Raw genomic sequence first — 26,312 nt, 5'->3', positions numbered from 1 at the left:
AGTTATTTGACAGATTTCAATATGTGAATTTTTGGGGACAAAGCAGATTCCAGAAGTATGTTATTGCCTGTAAAAGGCTTAAAGCCACAGCTCTAACTGCTCAAGTCAGCCAGCACAAAACCTTAATCAGTTACTGTATTAAATCATCCCTACTTGTGAGGAAACTACTGTTGACAACAACATCCTCTGGTATACATTTTGAGGTCATAAAAGCCTTACATTACCAAGATACATTGAACATAACATTGGAGCTAAAGCAGCAGTCCAATATCTAAATATCGATACCTCATATTTTACAGTTACTAAATTCATAGATAAAAAAGAAAAAGTTAAGTTCAACCTGCGATATTGAAAATTAGGGGCAGGAAGGGGCAAAGATTTGCATTTATTTAACTGTTGACTACAACTGTTCAGGTACATTAACCTCAAAACTTAGTAAGAAATGGGAACAGATGGTGTAGGCTACCAACACGTGGACATTTCTATGATCATTAATCTCCATTTCAAATCAAAGAACATTTCTAAAAAAAAAAAAATCTTACCATGTTTTAAGAAGTAATAAATGCACCTTGTAAAATGCTATAGTTGAAGTAGCATGGATTTTCAACTTAAGGACATTTTCAGCTATTAATTTCCCTACTGTGCTTTAAATCATCAGGTAAGTCTCAAATATCCATAACCAAATGCAAAACAGAACTACTAATTGCATCATACCTGACTTTGACTTTTTCTCCCATGCCATTCTTAACATGTTTGACAGAATTCTAAATAAGTTGTTATCATGTTAAACGTGAGGAGCAAATTGCATTTTTCAGCTGAGAAATTGTTCTGAGTACATCTTTTAGAGGCACTGCCGTGGAGTTAAAAATCAAACTCAAGTTCAGTGATAAGAAAACCTTTTACCACAGTCAGCATAAAAAGATTTGAACAGGATACTGCAACAGGCTTATCAATCAAATATACGTACATTATATACCATTATATATATTCTTTTTATAATATGCATGTGACTACACACACAGATATACAGATATATGTATGTATTTATATGAGTTGCTGAATAGCAAGGCCAATGACAAACAAAAGGGCATATGCCACTTTTGCAAAAGTTTTTTGTTTCTATGAATCAGCCTCAATACCTTTTTCGTTCCAGCTGAGGAGTATCCAATGTTGTCTGTTGATTCATTGCTTTAATCCAATAAATAAGGGCTTGAAAAACATATGCTACATGCTTTAGCGAACAGACATCTAGAACAGGAAGAACATCTGAGTGCTCATCATTGTGAGAACGCATCAAAGACAGTGCATAGTTCAGGAAATCACCACGTGCTGACATCATTCCCTGACGAGCACTGAGCAAAGTAGCGCGTCTAGTGAAAGAAAAGGATTTAATACAGAGAGATTAGGCATCACAGCAGAATGCATCCTTTACATATTAGTCTCTATATTTGAAATATGGATGTAAAAACTCAAAAAAAAATCCCACAAAAACAGTGTGATAATAAGAGTAACATAGTTTTATGCTTTACTATAAGCAGCTCAGGTGCAGTATATTATAAACAGTTAATACTCAAGATGAATCCAGTATGCCAGAATAAACCAAGTAGTACCAACAACACAGGAAGCCAACTTAAATCAAAACAGTAACTGTAACTACACTGCTGCATTACAAAGTTAGATTCCTAAAATGTCACGTGAACAAGAAGCTTTGACTGTAAAACTGGCAATTCATATTGCATGCAGTAATCAAACTATTTTCATACCTTCTTCCCTCCAGTGTTCTTAAGCTAGCTTCCTCACGAGCTGTCATCCTTTCTCTTCTGGCTGAGTTCTGAGAAGCATGGAGAGGATGATTTGGATGCCCAGGATCACCAGCAGATGCTAATGCAGAACCATAACGCAGCTGAGCTTCGGTAGAGTCCATGATACTAACCATCCAATTCCAAGTAGGAATAAGCTTTTCTTCTACGTAATTCTATAGAAAATGAGATTTAATGAGTTTTGCAAACAACAGAGAACTAGACGATGAGAATGCAATCTCAAGGTAAGCCTCCACCATGGCTTTTACAGTTACACCTGATTTCCTACAAACAAAGAGGCTGTAAAACCACATTCAAGAATGACCAATGAACAGTTTCTGAAAGCTCTATTGAGACTGCTGATTTACTGTAGTGGTATGCAGCTCTCATCACTTAATACCTTGGTGTCTGTAGAGCATTCTCACCATCCCTCTCTTCCTTTAGGGCATCTTTTCTACTTCTCACCTTATGACCACTCAGCATCTCCCAGGTGCGCACATCTTGAGGATTCTGGTCCAATTCCTGACTTTCTAGTAGCTTTAACAGCCCTCAAACTGCTATGGCATTCACTTGCCAGATCTTTCACCATTCTTCACCCCTTCCAACTTACTCAGTAAAGATGACAAAGTTAAGACCTGCATAGAGAACTATGCCTCCATACAAAGCTCTCCTCCTGGTCCAGTCTTTTCTTTACGGGTTCCCAAAACTGTCTCTGGAGCCTGCTTTTCTTGCCATTTGCTAACTCCATTGACCTGTTCTTTTTTTATCAGTCTGCTTTCTTCATTCCTCTACATTCTGGTCTTCAGAAACATCCCTCACACTTCAAATGTTCTTGTATCTACTAAACAAAATGCTGTCTCAACCCCGTTTTTGTATCCAAACGAAACCTCCACTGTCAAGCTTTCACATGCTAATACAAATCTCTTGCTACCTCAGCTGGACAGCTCTCCTGTGCACTCCTCTGGCAAGAAGGTAACCTTTGCAAAACATCTCTACTCAGCAGAAATAATATTTTCCCACCAAGAATATCCTGAACAGAAACAGATTTTAGCCCCCTCATAACAGAACTATGTTCTCTTATTTCTTTCCCTGTATATTTCTCTCAGTGTTTGGTCCCAGAATATCTTTGTAATGTTCCTCTCTGAAATCAGAACCCTTTTTCTTCTACTGCACTGTGAAAACAGAGCCATACAAACAGTTTGTGGCTCAATTACAAGTAAATATATTGTCATGTGTTTTTCACATCCCAGCACACAGTACTACTAACAGAAAACAGCATCACTTGATTTCTTGGACTCCCCAAAGCAGTGGTATTATTCTGACAGTTGATTTTTGAACTAAATTCAGTACAGATGATTACACTCTATATACTATGCCCACATGCAAGTTGATTACATACTTTCTGAACACAGTGAAGTTCCTCCTGTGTTGTCAGTCTCTGAAACTTCTTTCTATACATGCCAGATACCAGTTTTCCCTTTAATGTACTTTCAAAACATGTACTTACATGTACTTTCAAAAACTGATAGTCAAGAGCACTGTACCAAAAAATATGCACATAACAGGGAAAGGATGATCATATCCCTCAAAGAAGGGACAGCGAACAGTGCATTTACATGTACAAATCTTTTATCTCATTTAATTATTTGGCCATTACCTTCTTCTTTTATAGACTCAATAGTTCATGTCAAAAAGAATAGGGCAAAAGATCTCTAGTAGAGATCACTAATATCTCCAAAGCAGTCAATCCTGACTTAACTATTAATTAAATATCAGTCAGACTTAGTTGGGGGGAAAACAAAAATCAGCTGAAATTCCTTTTTTGAAAGAATGTATGCATATGAAATATGAACAATTTAATGAAATTAGTAACTACAGCTACTTCAGCCTACACTATCTCTCATATAAGGAAAGGCTGAGAGAGCTGGGACAGTTTAGACTCAAGAAACAAACTCAGGAGGATCTTATCAGTGTGTATAAATACCTGATAAAAAGGTATAAAGTATACAGAGCCAGACTCTACTCAGTGATATCCAGTGAAAAGACAAGAGGCAATAGGCACAAATTGAAATACTTGGAAAGTCCATTTGAACTCAAGAAAAAGACTCTTTACTATGAGAGATGTCAAACACTTTACAGGTTGCCCAGAGCAGTTGTAGAGACTCCATCCCTGGATATATTCAAAAGCTAACTGGACACAGTCCTGAGCAGCCTTCTCCTGTTGACCCTGCATGAAATTTGGACTAGACAATCTTCAGAGGTCACTTTCAACCTCAACAATTCTATGATTTTACCTAAAAAACCCCAACTGTATTGAAATTATGTTTCTCTACAGAGATTTGGATGTTCTTACCTGCAAGTTAACTGCATCTTGATAAGTCAGCTTCACTGCAGCTGGGATCTGGGAGTATACTAAATGATTGTACTTGGGAATCAGACCCATCAGATCAGATATCTGCCGTATCACAATACTATATGCTCTTGCTAAACTGCTTGCAGATGTTAAATAGCTGCTTGCATTGCTGGCTTCAAGTGCTGCAGCTGCTGCTGCAGCACTTGTACTGATGGTACCGCTCCGACGTAGGTTTGATGGATCAATGTAAATCAAGCCTGCTGAACTTGCTAAACGTAAAAGAAGATAATGACATTAATGAATTTATTTGACCTTTGCTATGTATTTTCTGTATTGACTGATATCATGAACATTTCTAGAAATAAACTTGTAAATATTACTGACATGACAACTGTAACTAGCAAAAAATTACTAGCTACAGTAAGCATATTCATATCTTAAGAACTACAACATCTCCTTCCTTTTTTGGTAAATTCAAAACCAGAACTGGAACAGTCAAGATAGGTCAGCACTGTCATTCTAAGACAAATAGATAAGATCTCAACCTTAAAAGAACAAACAAGAACAGAGGAAGGAACAAAGCCAGAGTTAACTGACATTCATGCATACTCAGACTTGCCTGCTGGGGCTGAGGTACTAGAAGGAGCAGTGCTGGTAGTCCTCTGGTTTTGGGTATTACGTACAGCCCATTGCATGGAACGGGGAGCTTGGGCAGCACCATTGGCATGTGAGCTATTTGTGGTTCGTTCCAGAGGCTCATCAAGCATGAAGGTCTCCTGCTCTATGTCATCACTCTGACTGCTGCTGCTATCAGAGTCACTGGAATCATTTGACTGAGAGTCATCTTCAGAAAAAAATGCTGGAACACTGCTAGCTCCTGTTGAGGAAAATAAGCAACAAACAGTAACGAACAACTGCACATCTGTCCTCATACACATATATCATGTCAGTGTTGTAAACTTTTTCCATAAGAAGAAACTATATGTACTAAAAAGGTTCATGTACCATTACTGAAAATCTTTAATAAATTATCCTCATAACATACTGCTAATTTTCCATAGGTTTCATGAAAAAGCAGTAAGATTACTTACATTTCAAAAGATAAATTAAGAAATAATTTGATTTAAATATTCTTCACTGATTCTGCCCCCAGGCAATGAATTCTAAAAATTATGCTTCCAAACTGGACAGTAGAGCAGTTGCTTTCAAAAAGCCTTAACATGATTGGTCAGGTTTTGCGTTTTGTTTTAAACCATATCTAACTTCTACACTAAAAATGAGTTAAAACATTTCATTTCATTTCACAAGACTGCCAGGTAAGCTCTGGCTAACACATGCAGAAGCTTCATAAGAGCAAAAAAGACAGGCCACATCTTAGTGTATCTCCTTGTCCAAAAAGTCTACATAGTACCTTACAATTATAGGCAAAGGAAAAGCAAAGGAAAAACAGGAAACGTGGGGAAGGTAGAGGTGGGAGGGAAGAAGCTGGGTGAAGAGAAAAAAAATGAAGAAAGGGAAAATAAAATTACAAGGCAAAGGTATTTGTTAAAATGTCACAATCAGGTAATTCTCACTCTGTCCAATCTAGTTGTGAAGTAAATAATTTCTCCAGTATACCTCTGGAATGCTGGATGCAGTCCAGATCCAAAGGCAAAGAATAGTATTTTTCAGGTAAAGCCAGTTCTGCCCTTGTTAAAGCCATATTCAATCACTAACACATTTCTTTTTCCTGTACAACTCCTAACATCTAAATTTAAACAGCTAGATTAAACACAAGATGATGTGGCGTACCTGCTTCTGACCCAGCAGTAGCTGCAGTGACAACACTTCTGCGCCCACTAGCATTGTCCTGATTACTGTGGTTACTCTCACTGTCACTTTCTGTTTCAGCAGCAGCTAGCAAATCCAACTCCATATCACTACCTATAAAAAAAAAAAATATAAAAACATCTCATGTTTAGAAAGAGAAAAAAATAGAATGACTGTAGTGACTCATGTAAGACACATTAAACAAAACCCAGAGCCTCTTACTACAGCAGAAGTTAATAGCTATGCAGGGAAAGGTCATAAAAACAGTGCAAACATGCAGCAATACGTGGAGCGTATTTTCTTATTTTCCAGCAATTAGTAACCCCTGGCCCTCTCACTCCATACTGCACATATACATTCAACGCACATACCAAAAATTAAGACTTTAAGGATTCAGAATTAGTCACTCAAGCAAAAAGACTCCACAACTTTTCATGCACATGTATTAGGACAATTAACCATATGCTGTTTCAAATGAGTATCTAAGGAATACCTGAAAACTTAAATTAAAAAAAAGTAATTAAAAAATACAGGTTCTATTCAAGTTTAAGTTTTGAGAATTAATGTTCTGAATACTCAGGAAGTGAATAAACAGATTTCCTGTACTGTAAATGGCTTGACTGGAAACACAAGGCACAGTCAGAAAGAGAAGATAATTTTTTTTTTAATCATAGCTTTGGGCCATCTAATCCCAAACTAAATGATACAAGACAAATCATATTAACGGCAAGAATTTTCATACATAACGGATTAATTTTTCTACAAAATATTGAACTGTTATTTAATATTTTGTGATTGATTTGAAAACTAGCTCACCATGATTCAAAACCCTTTTGAGAACACGTCTACCATAACCACTATTCTATCATTAGCCATACAAGAGCTAGGCTATTTTTTCAGTTCTTCAAGAAGTTTATGTCAACAACACTTTACAGTAGCAAATATAGTAGACTATTATAGTAGTAGACAAAATAGATATTGTTAACCAAGCATATAACAACATTTGGGTGACTTTTTTTTAATCCTTTGGCACCTTAGTATTTTCTCCTCATGCAGAAAGAGAAAACCAAAAATGTTCATGTCCTTGCCTACTACAAGTTATCTATAATTTTACTCATCTCCTTTTCTAAGAAGTGTAGTCTGAAACCCTTGGATTCTCTCTACTCATGCAAGTCTCTCAAATCATTATCATTGGTGACTCCAAAGACGCCTTTTGTTTTTGATGATCATTCAAGCAGTAATATGCATGATTATACATACCATCTTCATCATGCTCATCATGCTGTCCTTCTGCTTCAGCATTTTCTTCACCATGTTCTTCCTGTTCATCATGATGGTCTTCTTCACCAGCAACCCCCTCAACCACCTCAACCTGTAAAGAGCATTGTAATTTTATGCTAGAATATTTTCCATATCAGAGATAATCTATGTATTTTCAAAAACTCGGTGCAACATTTGATTTAAAAACTAAGAAACAAAAAAACCCACATGACCTCACAATTGAATTGATGTGAACAGAAAACATACTTACAGACAGAGTAGTTGTACATGGTTGTACAGTCCACAGTGTTGGGGCGGGGGGGGGGGGGGGGGGGGGGGAAATCAGGCCCACAAATAAAACATAGTCTTGGACATTAGATTTTAATGCTGGAAGGGTAAAACTGACTATAAAACTTAGAACTAGTTTCTGAATATTGAAGATCTACTATCCTGGTAAAAGACCCTCTAGTTCTCTAATAGAACCTACATAATAGCAACCATGTGCTGAAAGACTTAGTTTTTAACAGGGAGTTATAATCTATAAAGGAAATGACAGATGTATTTATTTGTATTTTAAATCATATTGCAAATCTGTCAAATGCAAGGCACTTCATATACTGTGATATTACTAAATATTGTTGAATACAAAACGATTACAAAGCTCTGCTAAAACAAAATGTTTATGGCACAGTAGGACTTCATTAAGTACTACCCAGTATCTTTTGCAAATCGGAGGTCTTGATGCATGGATTTCTGGTTCAGACATTGAAGCATATGCTAATGCATTAGGTGCCATACTGAGAAGAAAAAAAAATAACCCACAAAAAAAAAGAAAACTGACCTCTTCCACATCTGCGGAAACAATATCATCTTGTTCTTCATCCCTGCCACGAACTGGTTGTGACTGGCTGATTCGTCTTTGCTGAGGATTCCTTATGATGTAGGATGACTGAGATTGACTAGAACTTTTAAAAAAAAATAAAAACAAACCACAACTGAAAAAGTAGATTTGGACCTCTGGACATCACTATGAACCTAAATTACTATAGAAATCTGTCAGTAGGAAAATACTTCCAAAATGCTTGGCCAGAACAAGAAGCCTCACCGTACCTCTGTTAATGAAAAGCTAACAAAAACCCAAAACAAAACCACCTTTAACAGGTCTTTGTGAAGAATGCATAGTGAGCTTTAGTGAATTTTACCTGCTAGACTGGTCAGATGATGGTCTGGGTGGCAGAGGCTCCACAGAAAACAGTTCTTCGCTTCCCTGCATGGCATCTATACTAGTGCTAGCAAGAGTAAAGGGTGCTGTAGGACGTGCAATTCCCATCCTGACTGGAATAATTAGAGATTCTGCTACATTGCACAACTCTTCAACAGCATAAGGCAATAATGCCTGGAATACACGTTTACATTTTCCAATTGGCTGTGGAATAAAATTGCTAGGGAAAAAAATATGGAAAAATAAAGGTCAAATATGTCTTTTTTTCCAAAAAACTTTATGGCGATACCAATTTTTTTTTTTTTCAGACAGTCAAGACAATTATCTTTAACAGATACATACATTCGTGTGTGTATAGTAACAATATGCGCAGCTATTCAAGTCAGTTAAAAACATCTATCATTCAGTAATTCCAGACTAAGGCTGTATATCTAAATCTATTACTGACAAACAACCATAGATTGCAATTTTAACATGTTAAAAAAACCCTACTTCCAAAAATCCTAACATTTTAAGCAAAGGTTCAGTATGAACATGGAAGTTTAACAAGTGTTGTATTAAAAAGGTACATGACATACCAGCAGCTGTTGTGCAATCTTGAGGTTTGCACCTTTCCACACAATGCTGCCTACAGACCGCAAATTAATTCATATGTTTCTGCCTATTGTTGATTTGTACCAATTGATTTAATAAGAGAATAAATATTTAAATTAAAAAAAAAAACAAGAACACCACAACCAACACACACACACCCCCCCACCACTTACTTTTTCTTTTTGGAGGAAGCCATTTCCACACTAAGAATGACAAACACTCTTGCCACAGAACGCAGGAATCTCATTGTAACAGCAATAGCTTCTTCTCTACGTCCTGGCGTATACTTGTTTTGTAATTCCTTTACCAGAGTACCCAGCAAAGTATCTAAGAGCTGTAGAAACAAGTCATTACAACCCAAGAATGGTATGTAATTTAGAAGCATGAAACAAGACAGATTAAGATTCAAAGGGAGACGACAGTCATAACAGTATAAATTCACAAAACCGTAACTAACTTGAAGTTATTTTCAAATTAGTCTCCAAGCGTATCACCTGAGATATGCTACAATCTCACGTTATTCAGAAAATTTATGTAAAACATGGCTAAGGGTGCTTACCAGAATGTCTGCTGTGCACTTGACAATAAGGCAGTGCGTAAAACAGTCCAAGCGAATAGTGCCACTTTGCTGATTAAGGTAAACTTGTTCTTCAGGCAGAAGATGACCTATCCTACTGCTTGCACTAAGACTTGGAAAAAACAAAAAGAGAGGAAATAAAATTTATGTAAGTCAGCAGTTCTCAAATATCAGATCAAACTTTACATTGACAACTATGTGTAAATACACACGGGTCTTTATTTTCCTGGGAGCCAAACATGATCATGGACTTCAATGCATTCCAGTCCTGCAAAACACGTTCCAAAGCAAGCTGGGCAAAACGAGGAGGTTCTAAATCATGATCAGGCATATCAGAATCTAAAGAGACAAAAAAACAGTGTAAGAAAGAGGTACTGAAATATGGAATTTGCCATTTATTTCACTGAAACAGCTCTTACCTTCAGGATTTGCAGTTTTACGATTACGATCTTCCCTAATTCTAGGTGGTCTATACTGGCAGTGTTCCACAGTTTGCCTGGCAACTGTCTGTACTAAAAACAGCAGCAGATGTTCTCCCCTGTAATGAAAAATTGGTTAGTGGAGATATGATATACCACATATTTAAAAATAATAAAAATTATTCTGCCCTCTTCATTGCAAATATGAACTTGCCTGCTATTTGGCATGGTAACAAGATTTGTGGTGGTAAGCAGGCGGTAAAGGAGATCGAGCCGAGCAGACTTTTGTCCAGCTATTAGTGTTTTACACTTGCACTTTTCCCAGCAATCACAGTAGGCTGTTGGAGATGTTCGTTTGAGCCTACAGGAAATAGAAAAGGTGAGCTGCAACACTGTTCAGTAATATACCAAATATTTCCTACACAGACTGAGGATGTTAGTGTACACATTAAGATTCCTGCTAGAGTTTATTGTTTATTATAGCAGCAAGATGCAAAAACCTAACTTAAAAGAGAAATGCAGAGTTTATATGTGGCAACACTTGACATTTGCTATTCTTGTTTCCTACACTCATTTTAAGAGGGCAGTTTCACTACAGAGTTTTTCATAGTGCCTTAGTAAAACTCATCCAAAGACCATTTAGTTTTCCCCAAAATAGCCTCCAGCCAAGAAAGTTAAGTTGGAAATCCTCACGACACACAGTAAAATCTCAGTAATTGTTGCAATGCTGAGAATATCTTTATAGTTGTATCTGTTAGCTTATTATAGCTAGGATATTAATGCTGTAACATTTACACCCTGTAACAGTGGCACAAAACATCTGCAGCTTCAAAGCTTTGGCCAGGTTGATCAGAGACATCTTGACTGTTCATTTGACTGCTTGTTCACTTTTCCCTTTATTACAGTTGACCTTAGAGATTTCTGAAAGTTTACAAGAATGATGTGTCATCAGGATTCATTGCCTTCAGAAAACTCCTGGAAGCACCCAAAATGAAAACACGGTATTATTTAGATATATTATTCTTAGAATATTAAGCACTTTGAGGGTGACAGAATTAGTCATTTACTCTAAATTCTACCAAGTGAAAAGTACAAGGCTGCTTCAAGTTACTCTTTCAATTCTGACCCATAAAATAAATCTTACAGAACAGAAGGAGAAGAATATATTTTAAATATGTTATTAATCTTCTCTTCTCTAATATCTGAACACTTCAACCAAGGAAAAAAACCTATTAACTATCAGTAAACCAATGAAACCACAAAATATTGATTTAACTGTAAGAAACAGAACACGATACTTACTTGCAGTCATGTCCTTTGTGACAGACCCTTGCACATTCTGTGCAACAACAAAGAGATTCCAATAGGCCACACGTTCGGCATTCAAATATATCCTAAAAAAAAAAAATTAGCAAAAATACTATGCATAGTTTTCTCCCTACAGTGCTTGCAATCTCACAGCATTTCAGGTTATAATAAAATTGCACTTGTTCAAACTGATGCCTTCACTTAGAAGTAAGTCAATTCTAGAAAGTGAGACTTTGTTGTTAGTTAGAATATTCAGTGTTTTCAAAGAGCTGTTTCCATAAAAATTTTTTCCAAAGCTAGCCAGAGGGGAAAAGCCACACCCATGAACAACCATACTCTGACCAACAGCCAGCTTTGAGAGTACAAAGCAATTAGTGGAGGCAATAACTATACCAGACTTAAAAGTTACAGTAATTAAAACAATGCAACTTTAGTAATTTAAAAAATTGATTAGTAGATTAACACAATACGTGGTTGAAACACATTCCTTTTTACTTAAAAAAAAAAAAAAAAAGCCTTACTTGGTTAATATGTTCTGCACCAGTCCATGTAAAACTGCATGTATCATTACAACACAAAACATACAAAGGAGAGTCATCTGGATTTGTACCAGAAGGACAAACCATTCCCATAAACACATCATCTTCTTTTTCACTGGAAGTTGCTTCAGCTAAAAGAACAATAGAATATCAGTGTTAAAAACAACGCAATCCCCCCTCCCTCAAACCCACCAACAGAACCCATACTTGACAGACGTTTGCCATTACAAAATCCCATACAGAATTAGAAGTTCGAATAAAGTCTCTGTCACCGTTTTTTGAGAAAGCTTTCTGCTTGTCACATTACAGCTGTTTCTTATAGAAGCTGCTGCAAATTCCTGACTGAAAAATATAACCACCAACTCTTCCCCAATTTTAAATTAACTGATATTCTAATCAATTCAGTGGATCACCATTTTGAAGGATTTAAAAATAATTCATGGGCAATATTCTTACACGGAATACACACAGTCCTATAGACCTTGTCACACCACAGTTCTAATCTGCTTAAGTTTCTCCTTAAATTCAACTTCACATATTTCTCTTAAACAATTAAATACCAACATCGAAAAAGAGTCACAATACATGTGTTTGTATAGAAGTCTTTTCAGGAACAGGATCTAGTTTGGCATACTGCTTTATCATGTCAGTTTTTTCCAATTCAAAGAAAGAAGTGCCAGGTGACACCTTCGTGCTACTGAAAAATCGTACCTTAATCCACTGATATTTGTAAAGCAATGAAATGCTGAAAAGACTATAAAGAACACAAATGCAATAGTATTCATAGAAATCTATCGTAATATACACACTACAAAAGAGGAAGATACTCCATAATAGCAAGATCTCCAAAACGTGCAGCAATATACAGTGTTTCGGAAAGAGGTGTTTATCACCATCACCAGTTGCTCAAGCACATGTAATTTCACACAAAAAAAAGCACTGTTAATAATGAATCTGCACACATGCCAAACTTCAGAAGGAAACCACACACTAATAATTACTGAAACTGGTGTACCTTTAGCAATTTTCTGTGCAGTTTCTAGAATTGTAATTGCAGCAGGATACGCCCGGCCACTAACTGCCGACATAAATGGTGTCATGCCTCTTGCATCCCTAGGGAAAAAGCCAACAGAGAAGTTATAACAAAAAATTTCAGTGTGTTTTAACAGGAGAGGTAGGAAACAAATATATAAGAACTTAAGACTGCTAATATCTTGTGCAAACAGAAAAACCACTGAGCAAATAAGCACTCTTTTATTTGTTTTACTTCTGTGAAATAGACCTAATTTTAAGGGACGGCAGGTCACAAGTACAGCCAATATTCTAACATTCTCCATTTTAATTAATACACCTTTAAATAACCTTTTAAAAAAGGTTCTATGTAATAAATTTCAGGTGATATAACAAAGGATAGTGAGAATTCATATGAAAATCCTTACTTAGCTGACAGCAATTCTCGAAGATAAGGTTGTAAAACAACACTATCACATAGTAATTTCAGTATGAAATGAGCGTTTGCCTTCCGATCTTTTGATTCCACTACAGATGGTTCGGTAGAAGGACCTGTAATGAGAAAAAAAAAAAATTGCAGAGAAACGTTTTTTTCTCAAAAAATGACTACCTATTAAAAGCAAGTAATTCGACTTTTCACTGGGGTGATTAATCAGTAGCTTGATTATTCAGTGGTTTGCCAGTTTCAACAACATTTCACTGAAGTACTGTAAATTTCAGTTCCAAATTACACTCTGAAATACAGACAGTAATCCTAATTTCATACTGATTACCGTATTTTACAGATTTGTCATTCCCCAGATAAAAATATTTTTTACATAAAACACAGCGTGGTGCTTCATTTACTTTCTGCACACTTGCAAAATTCTGCTTCAATCCAATCTTCATCTGATAAAAGGCATTTTCATATGCAGAAAGTCTGTACAAGCAAAGACAGCTTTTGAGATCATTTTCCTTCTAAAGCATAATCAGATAAGCAGTATGTCCTCACCTGGTATTGTGGAGGTGCTAGGTCCTTGGCCGGTGCCAGTCGCTGCTGTGGTAAGAGATCCCACAGCGGGGGCCAGGATAAAATCAATGTCACCATCTTTCAGTAAACAGAACAGCAGGATGTATATCAATACATAAAAACTTCCCTAACAACATGTTCTTTCTGCAATGTCTAACACACTGCAGGTTTTCTGTATTTAACTGGTACTCTTTCCTACAAACGGCCACATTCCTAGATTTGTAATGTAACTCAACATCACAAAACACACTTCACAGAAGTTTGACACCAGTGTTAGAAAGACACGTACTGGATTTGAAAATGGCTGTAAAAACTTCAGTAAACTCTTAAAGCTACCTCAATGACCTCTTGCTACCTCAATGACATTAGATTTCAGTGTGAGACTAAAATACCTAAGTGATTCATCTTAAAAGCCATCGGTTCCTTTATTAAAACTCTTGTTCTATAGTCTAACGTGATACATGAGCAGACTTACCCGGATCCATTGCAGGAGGATCTGGAACCCAGCTGGGAGGAGCTATTGGTGGAGAAACCGGGTCCTGGTGATCACTTGATGAAGCACCAGCTTCATGTCTGCCCAACCCAGCAGCTCTCAAGGATCTTCTCATCATTTCCCTTAATCTCAAACTGAATACAAAAACAAGGTAAAAATTCTATCTCATTTTCATTTATAATTAGAACATTTTAAAGCAGAATTTCACACTGAAAAAGGAAACTGAAATCTTATCTCCATTTTTCTTCAGCATAAAGAAGAATGAGCAAAGAGGTATTTTTCATTCCTGTATTCCATTTTGTGGCAACAGAATATAATGGCCTTGGAAGAAGAGTCAGCCAGCAATGTATCGAGACAGATTTGAGCCCAGAATGCACCCTTAGTCACCACAGCACTGCGTCTTGCAGGGAGCACCAGCTGATGGGCATTATTGCCACTATTCGACATTCCTTTTAGCCCAAGCTCGTTGCCAGGGGTGTTAAGCTTGCGCAAGGATTTGCTCTTGTTGCTGCTGTTTTTTAAAATCTTACTGCAAGAAGAGGTTAATGAAACAATAAAAATGGGACTTGAAAAAAATTTTTTTTGAAAGGAGTTATTTGTTTAAAGTTACTTAACATGAAAATACTATTTCACCGAGGACAGTCAGTAAACAATTTCAAGAAATTCTGTATCATCTTACTAGAGGGAAAGGTGGTAGCAATAAGGTAAAAGCCAAAGAACCCAGTGTGGTACAAACAAAGAGGTACAAACATAAAGGTCGTTTTGTGTTTTTTTAATGCACTTCCTCTTAAGAATAATGTCTCCTACAGAATGTGGGAGGGAAGCTTCAACCCTTAGTCTTATCTCCCATATCAAAAAGATCATGGTGATGAGGACTGTAGCTTGGGAAGGATAAAGACATCATTTCAGGTCAATTGCTTTGACTAAAGAGCTAATAAAAAAAAAAAAAAAGTACTATGCCCTTATCCAGAGTGCTTTGAACTGACTACAACTCAGTACAGATATTGTCAAATTCCCTTGATGTGAGCACCACTCAGTTAACATCACGGAAAGAGGAAGAACATAAAGGTCATCAGAAATTAGGATTCTGTCAGGGTCAGAAACCTATCCTTTAGAGCCACCTCGATACAAAGGACTCCCATGGTAACAATGATTGTGTAGGACAAAAAGAATCAACTTAAGTTGTTCCCCACTGGTGTTATGTTGATCTCAGTATTATTTCTCTGCGTAAGTGACCACCTCCCTCAGAAAATCTCTTAAAAGAGCAAGCCTGGGCACTATTATAGTATTTCAATGACATTTAATTCTCCTTGGTAAAAAGAACACTAGACATTGTCCTCAAATTCCCTTTCCCCACAAGGAGGAGCATTTCCACTTTACAACTGAGAAGACAATTCCTCAACCCCAGAAAACAGAATTAGTTTAGAAATATCCCACCATTAGTTCTCGCACCAGAAAAGCCTTCAAAAAACAATTAGAGCTCTAGTTTGGTGTTTGAAGAAGTGAAATCTGACTTTGAAGTAGCAATAGAGCCCATTCTTAAACTAAACTAGAAGGAAAGAATTAATAAGAGATTGGTAATTAATACGGAAATGAGCATACAGAAAACAAGAAGAAAGTGTTAGTCAGTTTACCTTCTGCTGCTTGATGATCCTGCCCGATTTCCTGGTCCATTACTTGACACAACGGAGATTGCATTTGCAATAGCTTCCACAGCTGACAGCCTTTCAGCAAATGTATTCCTTTCAGAGCGCTCTGCTTCTGGAAAATTAAGAAAAGTGTTAATGCCAAAATTTCACTTGCGAGAATTATGAAGAAGTGGTATGAAATGTCACTAAGCATAAAATGTTCCCTGCATCATCCCCCCCCCCCAAGATTTAGAGGGACAGAGCAGGTTCATATACAACTTTTTATTTTGGACAAGCTTAACTATGATTCTGACTGGGTTTGGTTTCTAGAAGGCCATCAAGGAAGGAAATTCAAGGCACCCAAATTCCAGAATGAGCTTTCAGCTTTCAGTATCATCAAGAGACAAGGACCTATCACATAACTGATTCTAGACACTTGCTGAGTCAAGTCTTCAAAAGTAGTAACAACCAAAAAAACACCCTCACACTTCACAACGAGCAGCTATGAACAACAATGCAAAGTTGCGGGCCTGTAAGATACACACTCTACTTATGAGCATGCTTAGGAAAGCTACCTGTGTTATGAGTATAATAAGGTAGCACAATCAACCAGTTTTCATCAGAAAGAATGAGCATTTCTTCTAACATCTAAAACCCTAAGCACCATAACATCAAAAGTTCCTAGTCATAATGACTGAATTATGCCAAGTGCTATACAGAACGTAAAAAATTGCCTAGTTGTACAGTTACAGTACAACTTGAAGCAGCCACCTGAATCAAAGGCCTAATGTAGATTTATTTATCTGCAAGATAAATACACAGATAAAGCAGTAAGGTCAGCTGTACAAGGTTTACAGAGTTAACAGTCATTGCTTCTTTAGGAGCTACTGGCAATTAAAGATTGCATAGCCACTACATCACAGATTATGAATCACTACAGCCATGGATCCAGAAAGAAAAGCCACTTTCAGCATGATACAGGCCATGACAGGGGCAATTTTCCTTTCAACAGACTGAAAGACAATTTTTGGTACAAATTAGAAGGAAAAGGTATTTCTGAAAAAAGAAAAAAAATTCCTTACAGTGACTCTGATCATTCTTTCAGGACGTGTCTCAAAAGTTGCTATGGCTAGTGCTCACTTTCCATTTAACAGCTTTTCAAACTGACAGTCACCATCCTCTGCATGCATATTTTCTCCACCGACAGTATTAAGACCTAGATAATCCCCCCCCCCTTTTTTTTTTCTCCTCTGTTTTTTTAAACAAGAATGTATTATTAATACCTTTGAGTTCACAGAATAAGGTAATTCGATGGTGTTTGTCCAGCTTTTATAGTATGTTTATTCTTTAGATCTTTCTAGTCATCACTACTTGAAGCAGCAAATATCTTAGGTTTTGCTTGTTCTCAGGCACGTGCAGGTTTCTTAGACAAAAATCACCTACTACCCACAGCAGATGACTATCAAGCCCTTAGCACAATACTACTCTTGTGCCCCTAGTTCTATACTAGTTGACCTGTAGTTGTAAATGAATTGCCATTGTATTTGTGCTGTACTCCTTTCTAAGATCTACTAGTTCTCTTAACTCATGACCCATCACATAGTACTTCTGGACCCCTTACACAGGGGGTCACAGCTCTTGAGAGTGATCCCTCAAGCAATACAAAGCAATGCAACCGTTCTCTGCAATAGAGATATTTCACCTATCCTTGGTCCCATAGTAAACTATAACTGAATTTTTGCTGTTTCACTCAGGAAGTTAGTATTCATTTTTGGAGACCCATCAATTGTAAATGCCCTGGCTCTAACGGTAATTTGCTGTTCTGTTCTCTAACGAAATCTGTCCCAATTCTCTATAAAAAACTCAGTTTGTAGGTGTTCAGTAAAGTTATCTGAAATTTAGTATAACTCTTAAATGGTTTCACATGCTTTGGATGTTTCTTTTGGACCTGTCTTTTCCAAGATCCTTTCTATTGGCAAGACTGAGGAGATATGAAATCACAGAGAAGCAGAGCAGCCTTCCCCCAGCTTTGCAGGTCTGCAGCCACTTTTCCTGCAATTCATTTACCCAACGCTGCAGGAGCTATGGCGAAACTAGGCACAGGATTTGAGAACAAAAAAGGCTTATCCCTGCCCTCCATAATCCCTTTCCAGCAGTTAAGGAGGAATCTACATGAAGAAAAGAGTAGGATCTAAGGCAGGTACTAGCTAGAAGGGGCAGTATGTTCTGTAATTGTTAAGGAACACCATATCTGGAGTCTGTAATTGAAGCCTTTACTCCTAAACCAAAATTCTTTTACAGTTTAACAGATGGCTGTATAAATTACAGACAGTAACATTAGTCACCACTGCACTCCAGATGATGCACAGAAAATAAGCTTGTCCTAATATCCATCACTAACAGTTACAGTGGAAGGTGAATGTGATTTGAAACTAAAGATATGAATCCCCTTTTAAAACAACTTTTGTGAGGGGAAAGAGAGAGGCAGAGGGGTGTTAAAAGTCTATCAGGTTCACGTTTTTCATTTTTCAGAAAGTTAAATTACATCCAAATGAAGTTACTGAAAAAATGCCAAGGTTGCAAAGACAAGCACTCAAATTCGGAAAAGTCAGATTAAGTTTGCCCATGCATCCTTATTTCAGCTTCCTTGTGTGCTTATAGTAAAACAACCTTCAGTTATACAGTTGGGTTTTGTTTGTTTGTTTTGGCTTGTTTTTTTGTTTTGGGGTTCTTTGTTCCCCCACCCCACCCCACAACAAGACCCCTGCCTCAATCAGTGCACAGGATGGACGACACACTGAAGATGGAGGGTTGTACAATGAGCAAGCTGTTTTTGCCTTGTTTGCTGCAACATTTAGAAGGTGTTTAGTAAGGCAGCAACAGCTTGGCAAGGAGAGGGGAAAGCATCATCTTGTGTTTAATGCCACTGAACATCACTTTGGTGAACTGGAACCTATTTCTGCCACATCTAACAGCACACAGAACTTTGAAACAAGTTTTTACCAATGATCGTGATACATTTTACTCATTTCTGGACACCTAAAAGGTGCCTGACTCACAGAAATAATTAACATTCACAGAACAACTAAAACTACTATTAATCCAGCTCTAGAATAAAGTATTTTGAAATAACACCTACTAAAAAAAATGAGATCAGGCCCTAGGCTTCTCAGATAGAACCCTCAAAATTAGTTAATAGCTTTGAATACAGAAAAACTTCAAGCTATAATACCTGCAAGAGATGAGAAAGCTGCAGCATTACCCCCATTTTATAAATAGGGATATGAGGAACAATTAAGGTCTATAAATGACTAAAATTCAATGACAGCACCATACAAAAATCCCACAAGGAAGTTCATTCATTATTCAGTGCAGGGTTTGTATGGTGTGCAATAAGTAAGGAATGGGGCCACACACTGAATGATGAGGATAAAAAGAAATATTGAATAGCTACCCATTCGGTGAGCACCGTCCATCTTGTGCACTGAATGAGGTAGTCCTGTGGAAAAAATAGTATGATGGTGTAATTAAAGACCATTTCACAACGCATACCCATGTACAGCACGTGGGCAAACTTAATTCTGGCATTTCCTAATTTTTGAGTGCTTGACTTAGCAACCTTGTTCTGTTAACATACTTTTACACAACAGTATTTAATAGACATTTTTAAATGGTGTCAGTAACTGGCATTAACAGAAAGTCATTCTTTCACATTTCTTAATACATGTCAACTGCAAATAGCATTTCTATTGGAGGCATTAACATATACTGTAACACTTGAAAAATATTAAATAACATTTCTCTTAAAAGTTTACTAGTGATATAATGGGGATACTAGTGATATAAAGGTGGAAAAATACTTGTCTTCATCTAAAACTAACATGTGGATGTGAAAAGTTTGTCTTTTACAATTAATAAAAACAAATTAGTATTCTTAACTATCGAATTCTTATAAATCCTCAGAAGAGTAATAAAAATGTTGTCTCAGCACCTTTGAAAGGCTAGGACACATTTTAGGTACTAAATTTTAAGATATCCATATATGAAGAATGCAGTCTTTATTTCAAATGTTCTTGAAAATTCATAAAAAGTTTATTTTCAAAGTATTTTCATGATATCGTTGAGCTCACCCTCTTCCTCTTTGGTTTCTTTGTTGCTGGTAGGAAAGCATACAGACACACAAGCATGCAGAATATTGCGATTTCCATCACATCTATGGCCAAGGAACGTCTGCAGCATTTGTGGATTCTGATCCAAGACAACTGCTTGTTCAAGATTCATCAGGTATTGTCTGCAAGCCTCATAGTCACATCGGAGAATGTGCTGCATTAAAGTTTGTTTCTGTACTCAAAAGAATAAAATATTTTAACAATTTAAAATACAAAAGGCAGACATCCAAGTTGCCCAAGTACTTCTAGTTTTCCGTTTCTGAAATTAATAGAAAGGTCTAAATCTAGAACATTGGCTGGAAGTCAGTGCAGAAACTGTTGAGAATATGCATCATCTCGATTATAGCACTGTTAAAAACAGAAAACAGCATGCATTCAGGCACAGACAGGTTAAAGGAAAGGAGATGCTTAAGCAGCAGAAGCTATCAGGCTCACAAAGGTATGCCTTTGGCTTCATAGTGGGTTCTTAAGATAGATTACTTCTATTTCATGGCTACATGTAACATGGGAAAAGAGGTACAACTGAAAAAACTAAGGGGTCTACATTAACTAGCTCTTACATATTTGTTTTAAACAAGCAATACACATGCTGAGAAGTGAACAAATAGAAGCTGTTGAAGGTCTGGGAGGCTCACCCCATATGTAACAAGCTTTTCCACAGTGATGGGATATTCCACTGTGAAATCAATCTCAGTCTAACAGGTACACAGTATCTCCCAGTGGCAGCATAGCACACAGCAGATCTAACTAAGCTGCACCAAATCACTGACAGGTTTATACAAGTATGTTATATAAATTCACAGCTGAACTACTCATACAGCACCACAGATGAGTACAGAACTCCACAGGTGATTCAAATGAAAAAAATCTTCGCTTGACTCGCATAATTTCGTAATGTATGGTTCAAATATAAGATTTAAAAATAAAAAAAGTAAAAAAGAAAAAAGGTATTGCACTCACAAGAAAACAAGTTGTTAGAACCCTCAGAAAAACTGTGCACCCGTAAAACAAATAAAATTGTATACTGGTAGTATACATAAAAAGGTAAGAGTTTTAAAAGTAATGCCTAAAAAAATATTACTAGTTAAAAGCCATGCACCCCCAAAATGGATCTTTCACTTTACTACGTAAATTAGTTTGTGCTTTCATATTTCTAAGAGAATCTTCTGTTGAAATCAGTTTCTTTGAAATAGTGAAAATAATAATCTAAACAAGAAGCTGTTTTAAGCATAACTTTATAAAAGCAAGAGAAAAAAAAAAAAGCATATAATTCTGTAGTAAAGAAAATATTTTACCTCAACAGCCATAATGATAATAGCAGCTTTCTTTTTGATGGTCGAGTTAGCAGGAAGATTTGTTAAGGAATGAACACCCATTCCAAGACTACTAATAGGTGGAAGATCAAGCCAGTCAGGGTCTCGTATCCCACCCATACAATCTTTTGCCATTGGATAGATTGTACCATTTCCATCTCTAAGAATAATAGGAGATTCCTACATTTGGGAAAAAAGTTTTATCATTAAGTCTCCACAATTTATAAATATTATCCTTCTCAAAAGGCCCAGTTCTGCTTGACTGCCAACAGTTTACCTAAAATTCTCATTTACGCCATTGTCTCCTATCATTACAAGTGCTGCAGCGTAATATAATCACACTCCCTTTCCCAAATGCCTGAAATGTGCTTAACATAGTAAATACTATTAAAAGTATCTTCTTTATTATATACATTCATTATGAAACATTACCAATGAAACATATAGTACCTGTACTTTTAGCTTACTTAAATGCTCCAAAGAAAGCTGAATATATTGAAATGAAACACTCAAATTCAGTTCTTTTGCCAAAAATGTTTCTTTCCTTCCACTATCCTAAGCAAAGTATATCGTGTTTGTGGAAGTTACTAAAATGGTTTTGGTATTTTTTTTCTCAGCCCTCCTCATGGATGCCTGCACAGTGTAATCAAGCTGTGTAATCAGATAAAATAAGATACTTAACATTGGATAGTAGAAAGAGTTGCACAAAACCTCGACGTATCATTTTTAGTATCAAATACAGATTTTTTTTTTGTTTGTTTGTTTGTTAACACTTCCATTTATTCTCAAGAGTGGATTTTCATCTGACCAATTCCAAAATATGGCTAGATAACAAGTTTACACTAACACAGGAACTACTCTGTCAATTTTTTTCCCCCCTTTTTTACTTTTTATTCACAGTAAAATTTGAGTAAAATTATTAAAAGTGCGTAAGTAAGTTAGATTGCTATTCCCCTTGCGCCTTCAAAATATTAATGATAGCAGCAAGTCTTCCATAACCCGTTTGAAGAACTATTTCTTTGCCAGTCTTTGGAAAAGTCTTACAAAAGGCTGTACCAGCCCATTCAAAAGATAACAGAAGTGAAGTACAGTGAGGTTAAATGATTGAGATACAAAACCACAAACCTGTCCAGCTGTAAAAATGGCAACACTTCTCTCATTCTGACCCAGGAACGCAATGCTGCTAGTAGGGAAATTATTTTCCTGTTCAGCCTTTCCTGTGGCAAGGTCAAATATGCAGTATCGAACCCAGTTCCCAGTTTTCAGAACAGCATGCACTCCTTCAAAGATACATGAAGAAAAAAGTTAATGCTTTTTACCGATGGCATCCAGTAAAGAACTAACTAAAGCCCTTTCAAGGAATTACTAATATATATGGAAACAACTGTTTTGACAGTAGTTGTTTTGCACAAGGAAGAGAGACAGGTAGTAAAGGATCCAATGGAGTATCTTACGGAGTAAGTGCTACTTACCTTTTGAATCTACATTTACTGCTAGGATCTCTGTTTTTTCAGGAATACACAGCTTTTTAGGTGTCCTTTGAAAACAGTCAGGAACTTTTGGAGTTCCACCAGTTTTTACAACCTGAAAACACATAAGATTTTAAGATGCAATTAAGCTCACAGCGCTGACATTTCAAAATACTGATTGTTTTCTCAATGTTTCACAAAGACATACCTGCAGTTCATCTATTCTGAGCAGCCTACAGTCTTGGAGGAGAGAAGAAGGATCAGGATCTGAATTAGAACTGCTCTGACAGTTTGCATTACTGGACGTGCCTGGAAATTTCACAGCAACATAAGCACCATCCACTTTTAGCACCTACAAGCAGAACACATTACAGTTTTACCAAAAGCTTTGAATAGAAACTGTTTATTGTGTTTCAAAATACACCAGACAGGAAAAGAAAAATGTTTACAATAATCAGTGATAAAATTCTATGGCTCTTGGTCATTAGCCTTGTTGTTTTGTTAAAATTACTGAAACCTTAAAAACTTGGATTTCTTAATGACTTCATAGGCATCCTGAATCTGATCAAAGGTCCCTCACTCCACTGCAACATCCTGTGTCCGACAGGAGCCAACACCAACTGACTAGAGAAGCTCCTACTGATACTTCCCTGGTATCTTTCCAGCTTCCACCTACTGGAAACAGCAGGACAACTTCATGTTTAATAGCCTGGATAGACCCTTCTCCTATTAATTTGTCCAATCACTTTTGGAAATAAACACTATTCTTGTGGCAATGAGTTCCAAATATTAGCTAATAATTCAACAAAAAACATCTACACTGAGCCTCTTACTTCTTTAAGTGCCTGTTAGCTCTTGTACTACAAGAAACAGGAAATCACTCTTCTTTTTTTTTTTTCTTGGTCCAATGGGTCTATTACCTGTTCCTTATACTCGATGATAAAGTTCTCCACTCGGTCCCTTAGGACTGAAGGATACAGACAAGTCTATCCAGACATCCTTCATGTATCTGTGTCTTTCTCTGCCCCCGCCCCGGGAAATGGAAGGTATTTAACCCCACACTGACACAGTCATTTCTGAGACTGTTAAGCCTCTCTAAAGAGTTGCTGCCATGCATATCTAATCAAAACTGTCAAAATAGGTGTCCTTGATATAGAAACATCTTATGCTATCCCCAAACAGCCAGGCCCTTTGAGTTTCCAGTTGAAACCATAATTTTCTCAAACAGAAAATAAAGCTAAGAGGGAAGGAGGAAGAGGGAAGGACAATGTTTTGAGTAGAAATAACATCTCGGTATGCTCTCAGTCTTGATCAAAACTAGATACAAGCAACCGTCAATCTTGATTAGGCCCTAATTTCTCAATAGTTTCTACACAGAAAGTGCTTACAAAATGATATTAAAGAGCTAGATGTAATCAACTTTAAAACATCCCTGACAATAAAAAACATCTCTCAAATTTTCAAGATATTGTAGGTAACAAAAATCCAGGCATTTCCATGTTTTCTCCTAATTTCTCCAGCCAGGTGCAGCCTACCAAGCGTGCTAGAGAAAAGGTTGTATTGACAAATATGAAAGTATTAGCAGTTCTTTTGTAACAAAGATTATTGTGGGTAGAGTCAGAACACTCGCTCCCCATATGCTGAAACTTCACTCTAGTAGCAGAGTTCCTAGTTCTAGTAGTAGAGCATTACCGATGGCTGTAAGAATACTACCCAAAAATTTCAAAATTCAGACCTAGTCAAAAGATTCACGAACATTAACTCTGATGTAGACTATACAAAGACAGATTTCTATTGAGACTTATAAGACAACAATCCAGACAAAAAACATGATTTGATCAAAAAATTTAACCAAGGTACATTTAGGTGATTTTAAGGTAATCAGACTAACTTGGTAAGCCTGAAAGCACATGCCAATAGTTCAACCACAGCTTCTAGGTCTGACATGTAGCATTTTTTTTAATGACTAAATGTTGCTACAAAAGCTTTGTAAATTTGGGCTGCTTCTCAAAACAGAAGATTCTAAATGGTCAATGCCTAGCAGGGCATATGAAGTCTTGTTTATCAAGTTTCAAATTTATAATCAGGGGAAGAAACACACCTTGAGAAAAGGCACATTCCCCAAATATTTAACATATCCTATCTCCATAACTAAAAGTTTTCTTCTGCATGCTTTCTGGCTGCTCTTAGTGTTATCACCTACATCACTTTTCACTTACATCACTTTTCATGTGTTCAAAGAAATGCTGACAGTTTTTAAAGCACTGGAACTCTGTGGTGACTCTTTCAGAGTCCACACGCCAAATATTTCTTTCTTCCCCATTTTGTGGTTCAAGAAGAAAATAATGTGTCTTTAAAAGTTGGAAAATATTTTTATTATTAAGATTTGGTTGAGGAGAAATTCACCTCTTCAAAGGGTAACTAAAACACAGTTCTTTAGTTAAACAGTTGGCTGAAAGAAAATAAAATTATCCATTGATGTAGCAAACATCTAGGAGCTTGAGTGAAACACTTGATAGCAAAACATAGAAAGCTCCAAAGCAGAAATGTGGTATAATGGGCTGGCACTAAACAAATAAATAAGCGACATCAACATTCCTCTTTAACTGAAATTATTAAGTCTGAATTCATTGAAAAACACATTAACAAAAATAAAATGCAAGAGCTTAAAGGATTTAGACACTTTAGCTTACAGAACTAATGTACTTACACTGTTCATATTGCTAATGCAAAAGTTTCATCAGTTAGAAACAAGCATTTTACAGAACTACATATATGTTTGCCTTATTAGGACTAAATTAAAAGAACTGAATCACACAACAGAATGAAAAAGCAAGCAATAAAATGGAAGTTTAAAGATTTTTTTCTAGAAGCAAAATACCTTTTTAGAGCATTTTCAACTACAGGATAATGAGATCTGACCTTTCTTTTTAATGGAAAAAAAAATTAATTGATAACAAGTATGTTCATCTTTCAGTTTATCTGCTTTACTCTTACTATCAACCCATTGCCACACTCCTTCAAACCACAATGCCAAAGCACACCGATTGGCAGAAAACACTCAACTGAAGTCCCTTCCTCAAAAGGAAGTGGAGGCAGGTCCTGAGCCCTGCTTGTCCTCCCCTGTTCCCTCTTACAGCTGTTCATTTAAAATCACATAAACGACAGGCTGAGTAGTCTCTAAAAAGAACAAAGTCAACTACCAGCACTTAAGCCTTTCGGAAGCAAACCTGCTTGGATCCATCAGTAATCTGCAGAATCTTTCCCTCTCCAGAATCACCATATTCCCTCTCAAGACACAGCAGCAGAAGACCAGGGAAAATACATTTTTTCTTATCTA

At 36.6% G+C, this 26,312-nt stretch overlaps 1 protein-coding gene across 1 annotated transcript in view; it reads right to left on the bottom strand.

Annotated features, from left to right (window-relative positions):
• The window catches only part of UBR5 (ubiquitin protein ligase E3 component n-recognin 5), a 90,788-nt gene that overhangs the window by 14,103 nt on the left and 50,373 nt on the right, over positions 1–26,312 (bottom strand). Inside the window, exons 17-41 of the mRNA XM_059815611.1 lie at positions 23,181–23,324; positions 22,976–23,087; positions 22,629–22,783; positions 21,486–21,683; positions 20,152–20,362; positions 16,028–16,154; positions 14,376–14,527; positions 13,883–13,978; positions 13,320–13,443; positions 12,896–12,993; positions 11,863–12,011; positions 11,336–11,427; positions 10,248–10,394; positions 10,034–10,152; positions 9,827–9,953; positions 9,597–9,726; positions 9,211–9,371; positions 8,424–8,663; positions 8,063–8,186; positions 7,222–7,333; positions 5,944–6,075; positions 4,772–5,029; positions 4,153–4,421; positions 1,764–1,975; positions 1,140–1,370 (exon numbers count right to left, since the gene is read on the bottom strand). Coding sequence (XP_059671594.1) covers positions 1,140–1,370; positions 1,764–1,975; positions 4,153–4,421; positions 4,772–5,029; positions 5,944–6,075; positions 7,222–7,333; positions 8,063–8,186; positions 8,424–8,663; positions 9,211–9,371; positions 9,597–9,726; positions 9,827–9,953; positions 10,034–10,152; positions 10,248–10,394; positions 11,336–11,427; positions 11,863–12,011; positions 12,896–12,993; positions 13,320–13,443; positions 13,883–13,978; positions 14,376–14,527; positions 16,028–16,154; positions 20,152–20,362; positions 21,486–21,683; positions 22,629–22,783; positions 22,976–23,087; positions 23,181–23,324 — 3,920 coding nt within the window. The remainder of the gene's footprint in view (positions 1–1,139; positions 1,371–1,763; positions 1,976–4,152; positions 4,422–4,771; positions 5,030–5,943; positions 6,076–7,221; positions 7,334–8,062; positions 8,187–8,423; positions 8,664–9,210; positions 9,372–9,596; positions 9,727–9,826; positions 9,954–10,033; positions 10,153–10,247; positions 10,395–11,335; positions 11,428–11,862; positions 12,012–12,895; positions 12,994–13,319; positions 13,444–13,882; positions 13,979–14,375; positions 14,528–16,027; positions 16,155–20,151; positions 20,363–21,485; positions 21,684–22,628; positions 22,784–22,975; positions 23,088–23,180; positions 23,325–26,312) is intronic.

This window comes from Gavia stellata, chromosome 3 (assembly GCF_030936135.1).
Source record: "Gavia stellata isolate bGavSte3 chromosome 3, bGavSte3.hap2, whole genome shotgun sequence".
Taxonomy (NCBI): Eukaryota; Metazoa; Chordata; class Aves; order Gaviiformes; family Gaviidae; genus Gavia; species Gavia stellata.
The sequence above is the reverse complement of the archived record's forward strand: the minus strand, read 5'-3'. Positions and strand labels throughout refer to the sequence as shown.